Source organism: Lolium rigidum, chromosome 3 (genome assembly GCF_022539505.1).
Source record: "Lolium rigidum isolate FL_2022 chromosome 3, APGP_CSIRO_Lrig_0.1, whole genome shotgun sequence".
NCBI classification, from domain to species: Eukaryota; Viridiplantae; Streptophyta; class Magnoliopsida; order Poales; family Poaceae; genus Lolium; species Lolium rigidum.
The window spans coordinates 396,404,006-396,415,050 of record NC_061510.1 but is presented as its reverse complement, the minus strand read 5'-3'; the positions used below and the strand labels follow the sequence as shown (position 1 = coordinate 396,415,050).

The window sequence follows — 11,045 nt, the reverse complement described above, 5'->3', positions numbered from 1 at the left end:
TCGATTCGTTGCGGTAGCCCCTCACGCTTGCGCGCCCGGCCCGCAGCGGCTGCGCACACAAGGAACTTGAAGGTATGCCATCTGGATGACCTTCCCCTTTTCATTTTAGCCTTTTTGTTTGCTCACTGAATGAGTTGTCCAATGAGCGTTTGTGTGCAGATGAGTTCATCGTACGATTCAACCGATGAGGAATGGGATGTCCCAAAAGGATAAGACATAGCCATACTATTGGGTATGCATGCAAATAAAAGGCCGGAGCATGGTGATTCTGTTTACAGTCAACAAAAATTGCGGTGCGAAAGGATCGATGGCCACAACAAGTTGATACAGAGCTATTTCGGAGAATCCAATATTTCACGAGAGCTAATTTTGTTGCCATTTTTGGATGAGGATCAACTTGTTTATGCATGTCGTGGAAAAGCTGACCAAGTATGATATGTTTTTTGAGCAAAGGTGAAATGCCACCGGAGAACTTGGGCATATCACTTACAAAAAGGTCAACGACGCTTTGCATATGTTGGCTTATGGGATTCCAACGGATCTAGTTGATGACCACCTTAGCGATGGGTGAGAGTCAAGCTATCAAGTGTGTCAAGCACTTTGTAGTAGGAATTGTGAAAGTGTTCGGCGAGGAATACTTGAGAGCCCCCAATGCTCAAGACATGGCTAGGCTTTTGGAGTTCAACAAAGCTCGAGGATTACCAGGTATGATCTATTCAATTTATTGCATGCATTGGAGCTGGAAGAACTATCCCGTGGCATGGCATGCACAGTTCAAGGGCCACAAAAGGATTCCACTATAAACCTTGAAGTTGTGGTTGATTACGAGACTTGGATTAGCGTTCTTTCTTTGGAATGTCCGGTTCATGCAATGACAACAATGTGTTGCAACGGTCACCAATGATGACATATATTGCATTAGGTGAAACTCCACCGGTGGAGTTCGTAGCAAACGGCCGCACCTATAACTATGACTACTTCCTAGCAGACGACATGTACCCAAGGTGGCAAATATTTGTGAAGTTGGTTCACAAACCATCGGGAAGTAAAAAACTTCAATTCCATAATGCGGAAGCTGAAGCTAGGAAAGACGTGGAGAGATCATTTGGGATTTTGCGGCCCAATTTACTAATGTGAGAGAACTGACTAGATTTTGGGATCAATAGATCCTTTGGTACATCATGAATATTTGTGTCATCATGCATAACATGATCATCAAGAATGAGCGTGAGCACAATGACTACTTGCACTATGAATTGATGGGATGCCCCATGCAAGTGCATAGGAGAGAAGAGAGAGTGGCCCTATTTATTGGCTTGCACAATTCGATTCCAAATACCGATGTGCATGATTAGCTTCAAGATGATCTCGTCGAGGAGTGGGGGACATGGAATGGCCAACAATAGTTTCATATGATATAATTGTACTATTGAAAAACTATTTGTTGTATTTTTATGAACTATTTATTGTATTGACAATAAACTATTTGTTCGTGTTGTAATAATAATTAAACTATTTATTGTTGTTGTTTTTCGGTTGTGTTTGGTCTTCATTGTTGACTAGAGATTTCTTGGAGCGAAATTATCTATAGAATAAAAAATAGAATTAGTTCTCTCTCATTATGAATTGAAAGGGGTCGGTATTTCATTGATAAGACCTTCTCAATTTTAGCCAATATTTACTTATTATAGAGATGGTGCGATTTGATTCTTAGACCTTCTCAATAACACTAAAACAAACAATCACACTTGATTCTTAGAAATATATCGATCCATATGCTCTAAATCCATATACTTTAAATGGATAAAAGAGATATGAATCTTTCTGTCAGCTCAACTTGTAATTGTATACTTTTCCTTTTTCTTGGACAAGAAGAGATATGAAAAAAAAATGAGAGAAGATATGAAATATTTGACTAATACTAGTACTATATTTCATTCCACTTTCCTATTTCTCAACAACAACTTCTCTCATCAGCTATTTCGTGTTTCAAATTCATCAATTGTCTCATACATACCCTATTTTGATTTTGATAATATGGTGTAGCATACCTTATACAAACATAATTCTAAGGTTTCTTTATTTTATTATGCCATAAGAAGAGTTCTTCCATTCTCTTTTTCTTTGGTTGCGGGAAAACACAAAGTTTAATAAGAAGCTTAATTTTAGTAACAAATCCTAAGATCTTTAGGCTTACATCAAAACGGGTTTTTCCTATGGAAGTATGGAACCCCCAAGCAGTTGCGGTTGTACCTGTCCTACATGAATAACAAAACTCGCTATTCATTCAGTTTATTTTCCATAATAAGATTGTGTAGGATAGATGGTCGAGCGGTTGAAGGCGTAGCATTAGAGTGCTATGTAGACTATGTTTACCGAGCGGTTGAAGGCGTAGTACTGGAACTGCTATGCAGACTTGTGTTTACCGTAGGTTCGAATCCCTCTCTTTCCATTTTTTAAATTCATCAACGTTAAGGATCACAATGTATCAAATCAAATAACAATTTATTATAGAAATATAATATCTTATTTAATAGAAATTATCTATAGCAAATTACCGTGGGATGTAATATACACAGAGGAAAAAAGATACTAGGCTTAATCCATTTTTGCTAGTTGAGTGGGAAAATACAAATTAGTGGTCTTAGGTCGATTTAGTTCGGGGAAACGGTAAGGGGAAAAAATTCCATGAACCTTTCCTTTTATTCATTAAGCTCAAGTCTGACGAGAGAAATATTTTACAACTAACAACTCATTTATTTTGAGACCAACCCATTTCCTATCTAGGATTTTATTTACTAGTCCTTTATATTCTAATGTGCCAATCGTCAAATACTTTTGCAATTTCCCTGGGTCGGATGAAGCCATCAAATTTTGAACGAGACCTTTTGATGTTTGGTTATCTTTCGTAGTAATAATATCTCGGGATTGCAGTGAAAACTTGATATATTGACTATACAGCCATAAACTAAAATATATATATGGTTTACTAATTGACGAGCTTGGATTGTTGATCTTTTTTGCTTTTCCAGTGATACGTACATATCTAAGTAATTGTCGTTCTGTCAGACCATAATAAAAACGCAATTTATATTTTTCCTGAACACAAGTACGATATTGCTCCTTTTTTCTAGAACGGAATTTCTTTTTCAGATTACAATCTGATTTAGGTGTTTTTCTAGCGAGTCCTGGTAAAGCTTCCAAACAACGTTTTTTATTAAACGAGGTCCTCAATAACAGGACATGAAGACTTCTTTTTTATTTTATTGAGATTTCATTTTACAAAATTAAATTGTACTCCCGCCTCCGGCTGGCGTAGCTCCGACCTCGGTCCCGCGGATTTGGTCTTCGAGCGACCCATCTTCGACGGCACAGGGGTCATCGCCGCCGCAGCAATGGCCGGCGCAGCTCCGACCTCCGCATGGGGCTGATAGACCTCCCGCTTCCTCTTCCCCGTCATGGTGGCGGACACCATGGCCGCTACCTTGACGGTGACGGGGACGTCCAACACCATCCGCGGTCAGCGGGACCTGCGAGTGGTCCATGGCTGCGAGATCCGGCACACCTACGGTTCCCGAGCGGATCCGGACCGAACTGAATTTTTTAAATACGGGACCTAATAAAAGGCCGTGAAAATGCCGAAACCCATTTCAGCGGTTATTATACAGTTTTTAGGCGTTTTAGCCGTGTTAGACTTGCTCACTTGCTCTAAGAGCATCTCCAGTCGCGTCCCCCAAACCGTCCCCCAAAGCGATTTGGGGCGCGCCGGACAAAAAAAGCGTTCCAGCCGCGTCCCCCAAAGCCCATTTTTGTCCGGCGCGTCCCCATTCGGTGTCCGGCGCCCCGAGCCCGTCCCCGTCCCACAGGGGACGCTCCGGGGACGCCGGACACAACGAAAAGCGAGGCGAGGAGGCGCGGGGCCGACGCGTCAGCGGCACAGGGAAAATTCGTCTCACACTCCCGCCAAATCCCGCCGCTCCCGCCAAATCGCGCCTATACCGCCGCGCACAGGCCTCCCAAAACACATCCCGCCGCCGATTCATTTCTCCTATCCCGCCGATTTCTTTCTCCCTCCCGCCGTCCACCCGCCGCCGCTACCCTCTCCCCATTCCATGGCGCCGCCGACAGCCCCCAAAAAGATGGCGAAGAAAGCGGCCAAGAAGCCGCCGGGTGTCTCGCCGCCACCAACGCGAGCCCATATAGTACGAACGTGCCGGTGTACGTTCCGGGAGTCTTCTCTCCGTCGCAAGCCGCCTTCTACAACGACGGCCCCTCCGCCACTCCCGGTGCGTGACGCCTAACTTGTCGCCGCACTACCGGGATGCGCTCGCCGCACGGCGGCTTCAAGAGGCAAGAGGAGAAGCCGGAGCTCAAGAAACGCAGGGACGACATGTCCCTCGCCGAGAACGTCGACGAGAGGAATGTCTCCCGGACGCGAGCGGCGCACAACTTCTTCAAAGGCCGGATCCTCGACGAGATCGAAGCCAAAATGGCGGCGGCGGACGCGGCGGCGGCCCCGGGCAGCGGCATCGGCATCGGCGGCGGCAGCAGCGCACGGCGAAGAGCAGGCCGACGCGTCTTCTATCGCTACACCTGCGTCGGCATCCGCGTCGGCGACGGAGCGGCACGCACCATGCACAGGAACAGGCAGATCGCGACGAGGTCGTCGTGCTCGACGGGCCTGCGTCGACTCAGGACACGACGCCGTCGACCAACCCCTTCTTCTAATGTGCATGCACCACCGGTCACGTAATATGATCGCGCGCCCAGATACTTTGATCGATCGCCGCTACTCGATCGCGACGAACCGGCGGGAACGATCTCTTTTGAATGCATCTATTTGAATTTCTGATTAGGGGCGGCGTTTGGGGACGCGGGCGGGAGCGACGTCCCCCAAACGCGGCACGAACGAAACACGTCCCCCAAACGCTCAATCCGGCGCGGTTTGGGGGACGGTTTGGGGGACGCGACTGGAGATGCTCTAATACCTCGTGAGACAGGGACCTGTCTTCCCCGTTCCTGTGGAAGCCAAACCCAATCCCCAATCCCCATTCCTCTCCAAGGCAAACTCGAAACCCGTCTTCCCCAAGCGAAACCCCACCCCGTCTCCCCCGTTCACCTCCAGATCCAAAGCGAAACATGGCGGCAGCGGCGGCGTACCGGGAGTGGCCGCTCCTCCCCGACGACATCACCCGGGACATCTTCGCCCGCATCCAGCCAGAAGACCCTCTCTACTTCTTCCGGGTGAGCCACCTCTGCAAGGACTGGCGCCGCGCCCTCTCCGACCCGGATTTCGCCCACCGCCTCCACCAGCGCAACTTGGCTCCTCTACTCTTCGGCTTTCTCCATGACCGCGACCACGACGAGGACCTCCCAACCTTCTTCCGCACGCTCGCCTCGCCCTTCTCCCCCAAGGACGTCCCCGATCGCCGCGACTGGAGGGTGCTGGATTACAGGCACGGTCGTGCCCTCTTCATCTCAAAGCGCGACGGCGAGCTGGGGCGGAATGACCTTCTTATCTGGGATCCCGTCACAGGTCTTCAGCGCCGCGTGCCGGTGGCCCCGCAGGCCAGCCGCAGCTGCTTGCCGGGCGCGGCCGTGGTCTGCGCGGCGCCTGGCTGCAACCATCACCACCGATGCAACGGGGGCGAATTTCAAGTGGCGCTGGTGTTCTCTGATATCCCGGTCGACGACGATGATGAAGATGAACCACAAATTAAAGGTTTCCTCTATTCATCTCAGTCAGATACATGGGCCGCGGTGGCTACATTCTATGGCCTTTCAGAGTTCTTCGGGGAGAGACCCAGCGTGCTGTTAGGGAAATCTCTGTATTTCCTATCAGATGGGCTTGTACTCCTTGAGTTTGATATGTCTGCCAATACACTGTCTGAGATTGCATTGCCCGACATGGGTGAGGACTTTTGTGAGACTGAGAGTAGTCTTATACTTGTGCATGACCAGAATGGAGGAATTGGTATCGTCGAGGCAACAGATGGTTATATATGCATGTGGTCAAGGGATACCAGTGACGATGGCGATGTCAGTTGGTCTATTACCTGGACATTTGATCACTACGATCTCGACGGAACTATTGGAATCGATGGCCAGTCCTTACTTGGATTCGTTGAAGGATCCTCTGTCATCTTTGTGGCTACATCGGAAGGCACTTTTACATTTGACCTGACCTCAGGGCTGGCTAAAATGGTTGCCGAGGAAAAAAATTTCAAATTTGTGCTACCTGTTGTTAACTTGTGTGCCCCACTCAATGGGCTCCAACAGATTCAAGTTGAACAACTTCATGAGCAGCCCATGCCTAATGAGGAGGACAAATGTGAGCGGGGAATCAAGGTTGCGGAGGATGCTCTACAAGTGGCTGAGCAACTTTTTATCAAGGGCTGGAATGACGTGGAGTACAGGGACTTCAATAGCGCTGTTCAGTGTCTCAAGGACTGCCTTGAGATCAGGTGAGAATCTACCTATTCTTTCAGTCCTGTAGTATGTGCTTCATTGCCACTGGTAGCCAAGCCTTTGGTGCTATGCGTGTTTAGGTTTTTTGTGTTTTATGAATTATTTATGGCCTCCAAAATCCTATTTGGTAGCAACGCTTGGAGATTCTGGTTAAGGTATTAGCATATTAGTGAATGCCAGATGTTATAATATTTCCGCTGCAATTTATTTCTACGCTGCTTCAGAATAGTGCTTTGTAATGTGCTTAACATGTAGTCAGTTGTCCTATCAGGAAAATGCTGATGGGATAATTACGCCTGTGCTGTTTAATTTTATCACATGTTGCATTCCTTTCGGTTTCATGTTCTTCTTGTATAACAAGTACCCTGACAACCAGGACTGGGCATTATGGAAAGTTTGCTCCAGAATGTGCTAGCACGTATTACAGATACGGATGCGCTTTACTGTACAAAGCCCAGGAGATGACAAACCTTGATGGTGATGATCGTCTCACTCTATTCTGAATTACAATTATGTCACCTATTATATGCCTGCTAGAATCTGCTACTACGTGTACTGATGAAGTCGTTGAAAATGGCAGATGACCAAGAAGGATATTTGAGCCTGTCCGGTGAAATGCTCGACATTGCAAGATCGATAGTGGAGAAGAATCCAGAAAGCACTATAGGGATTGCTGAGATCGTCAATGCCCTGACTGAAGTCTTAATTCAAAGGGGTAACCTCAGTTGTGTTTCTTTATTCCGTTGTCCTGGATTCCTGTTCTATATAATTGAATTCAATTGTTTTTCTCTTTTCGCAGAGAAGAAAGGGGCAACGCTAACAAAGTCTACCGAAGCAAAAACAGAAAGCATCAAACGAGCCCACGTCAAGGAGACATCTCCTGAAACTCCCCGGAAAAGACATCAGAAGGCAAGATATCATACTTTTAAAATCTAGCCGAACCTTTCTTACTGGTAGTAGTTTGATCGGCAGTTCCTGGAATTTATCATCATGTCTTGCTTTTATTAGAGCGAGTAGTAAGGATCAATGAAGTAGTTTATGTACAAGATTATTAGACCTGCAGCGCACAACTTTTCTAGTCAAGAACGGCAGCACAAAACTGAAAACATAGATAAGATCTTTTAGCTTTTTCAACGAACAAGTACTTGTTCAGTTTGTTGTACTGATGGGGAAGTGTGGACTAACAGAGTTCTTTTGGTGGTTAGATGCAGGCTGCGGATTCTGTTGCTGTGGATAGATCATTTGATGATTCAGGGATGCACTCACCAACACAATCTGACTACTGAATCGACTCTGGTGAGCGGGTTTGAATTTCCCCCTTACCTCTGTACGGTAGGGATCAAATGCACTGGCATAATATGTTAGAATCGCTAGTATTGTGTATTGTATGGATTAGAGCTTTGTAACGTATGTGTGCTGCAGTATCTAGCTGCACAAGAAATTCATGTTTAGTTTTAGGAAACTGTTGCATTTCACCATTTCCAGATGGCATAAGTGATATGTGTGCTATATGTCACTGCATGATAATTGGTATACCATTTGCACCTCATTGATGGCTCACTCATGTTAGAAAATAACCAGACCTTTTTCTCTGGCCATTTCAGGGTCTGGGACGAAGCGGGAGCTTGGAAAGGAGCTACGTCAGTTTATCGATTAACAACAAGCACCAGCGATGCATTTGTTAGCAATGTAGCTCATGATTTCTGGACCACTAACTTCCTCTAGCTGCTAGACTACTTGTAGTGTTTGTCTTCGTGATGGCATGGTAAACTTGTCCTGGCACGCAATTGATGTGCTGCAGATACCTCCTGTATTTGGTGCCTGAACTCCTTGACTAGTTTGATGATTACTGGTGGGTGTGGGAACTTGATCAGTTAGCTAGTTCCATCCCATGATGTGTTTCCTGCAACAGAGGTGATGGCAAGACCATTGTGTGGACCATTGTACCCGTACTGGGTGTGTCTTGATCTGCTAGTTCTAAATTTGCTGACCTGATCACAGTTGCTCGGATTAAGCCATATATTCGATGTGGCGGATATGAACTGCTCCTTTTGATTGACCCTTTAATAGGAAATTCTCACCTCTCTTGATAAATTCCCCCTGCACATCTTTTTGTGAAGAATTGTAGAATAATGGGTGGAGTCTTAAGTTGTTTGTTTGTGTTATATTTGATGTCATCGATGATGGGATCAGGTTCCCTGAGGTAAATCATGTGCTGATGCTTTTTTGGGACAAAATGCTAGTGATGTTTACAAATATCTCAGTAGCAACATTTAAAACAAATGATGTATGTTGACCCAGCCAGTACCCGTCTGTTTTGGTGTGAAGTATTGACAAACACTGAAGATGACTGGAATAGCACTTTCACACAGCTTCCTGGAGAGAATCAGTTGCATTTTCAAAGAATACATTAGCCTGCATGATGTCTGAAAATGCAACACCCAAAGTGATCTGGACTCTGGGCATTCCCCAACCACTATAAAATGCATCAGCCTTGTTAGGATCGGTATACTGTGCTTGTCCAGGTTGCAAAGCCCAAGATATAACAGCGAGGAAAGCTTCCAAAAGAAATAGATCTAGAAAGTATAGAGAATGATTCTAGGAAGCTCGTTTTCATTCATAGCCTTTGGCAATATATAGGAAATCTGGAAACAATATGCTTGCTAACATAGTAATTTCAGACATCATGCTGTCTACCTGTACGGTGATACGAAGGACAAGTTCAACAGTGGACGCGGGGCGGATCGAGGTTAAACAATATGCCAACGGCAAGCGGGCCGGCCTGTGACTCTGACCCACGTCGGCGAAGGTGGATGAGCTCCGACAAGCGACATGAGAGGCAAAGCAGAGTGCAAATCGGCCGGGCCATCTGCCGCAGAAGCACATGGGCTGCAGGTTGACCCTTTGCGGGCGTTAATATTCGGCACCGCATACCCCTTTATCTTTGCATCACTCTAATGGCCCAAGCCGATTTACCTGTCGCTTTACTATTTCTATCGACCAGACCATAGGTACGCACGACATAGCCGTTTTTTTCTGGTTTTCTATATTCCGTTTTATTTTATTACCTCTTGTTTTTTCGTGTGGTTTTTGGGGTTTTGGGGTTTTTATTTTTTTCGGATTTTGATTTTGATCGATTTTCGATTTTGTTCAGATTTTTATTTGTTTCAGATTTGAATTTTTAATTTTGGATTTGTTTATTTTTTTGTTTTTGTTCAGATCTGAAATAGCACTGGTGTGCGCTTTCTTTGGCGTGGCGGCGGTAACTCTAGGTCTATAGCTGTTTTTCTAATAGTGTCTTTCTTTTGTCCCTGCATGAGGTATCATATATTATAGCTACACTAAGACAAGAGTAAGGTGGCAGAAATATTGAAACTAACAAATACCTTTTTTGCCTAGCACAAATTGCAAAGAGAGATGTGGAGTCACATTTGTCATCCAAGTTGTCCTCCTCATTGGGCTTGGATAGCTGGGGCGGAGGAGCTGCAACAAGTGCGCTTACAACACTTGGGGATCTCCAACAGGGCTTTGGCCGTTGACGCCATCGCCGCTCCTATCTCGTTCTCCACCTCGCCGGAATCCCCAACCCTAGGGTTCTTGGCGACATAGTTGAGGGTGAGGGCGGCGCTACTGGTGTGTGGGCGGAGGCCGTTGGGGGAGCGTCAGCGGCGGTTCCACCGTTAGCCGCCGTCTAGACGATGTTGAAGGAGTAGTATATGCGTTGGCTTGAGGTGCGGCAGTGATACATCCCAAATGTATCTACTTTTCCAACCACTTTCCTCAATAATTTACTCTGGAATCTCACCATACTTAGATAAAAACTGCTGAATCTGATGTTATTTTTAGCAACGTCTCCTTCTTGTCAAGTTTTCGCAAGAAATAAAGTCGTGGAAAAATACCACGGAATTTTTTCACCAAAAGAAGGGATCTGGGGCTTTGGATCACGATAGGGGAGCCACGAGGCCCGAACGAGGCCAGGTGGCGCGCCCTACTTCTTTGGGCGCGCCACCCAGGCTTGTTCCTCCCTCGGTCGTCGTCTCGTCTCCCCCCTTCGCGAGGTGCCTTATATACCCTAAAAACCTACCCCCTGAAAGGACACGATGTTTCGCAAAACAGAGCGCCGCCAAGACCACTATCTTCATTTCGGGTGCCAGATTGATCCTGCTCTCCACCCCGGAGGGAGGGATTTCGAGGGCTTCTTCATCATCACTGCCACCGACGTCATCAGCAACCATCATCGACTCACTCTCCATCACCATGAGTGAGTAGTTCTTTGTAGGCTGAGGTGAATGGGTATTGGATGAGATTGATCATGCAATCCTCCATAAGTATCGAGATTTTAGGTGTTCATCTTGAAGATATTCTTGTATGAGTGTTGGTACATACACCTTTGCAATGTTTGATGCTTGTTACTAGGGCCCGAGTGACATGATTTCAGTACTGAACCTATATTGCTTTATCATATATATGAGGTTGATATTTATCTGCGAGGTGTATTACTTGTTATTATGTTGACCCCGCGAATCCCTAAGATGACAGGTGGGGAAAACAAGGGGAAGATGTGATAATTCGAGGAT

At 46.1% G+C, this 11,045-nt stretch overlaps 1 protein-coding gene across 1 annotated transcript; it reads left to right on the top strand.

Moving 5' to 3' along the window:
• The first annotated feature begins 5,139 nt into the window (after positions 1–5,139).
• On the top strand, positions 5,140–8,283 carry LOC124697709. The gene is made up of 6 exons (XM_047230253.1): positions 5,140–6,464; positions 6,845–6,945; positions 7,049–7,183; positions 7,268–7,377; positions 7,680–7,764; positions 8,073–8,283. Exons 1-5 carry the CDS (start codon positions 5,140–5,142, stop codon positions 7,752–7,754), a joined length of 1,746 nt encoding a protein of 581 aa, XP_047086209.1. The 3' UTR covers positions 7,755–7,764; positions 8,073–8,283.
• Positions 8,284–11,045: the final 2,762 nt, after the last annotated feature.

Bases quoted from the DNA above. Each gene is read 5' to 3' on its own strand.
- LOC124697709 (XM_047230253.1), top strand. From the start codon at position 5,140: ATGGCGGCAGCGGCGGCGTACCGGGAGTGGCCGCTCCTCCCCGACGAC. The intron at 6,465-6,844 runs GTGAGAATCTAC...CCTGACAACCAG, and splicing joins AAGGACTGCCTTGAGATCAG to GACTGGGCATTATGGAAAGT. The intron at 7,184-7,267 runs GTAACCTCAGTT...CTCTTTTCGCAG, and splicing joins TGAAGTCTTAATTCAAAGGG to AGAAGAAAGGGGCAACGCTA.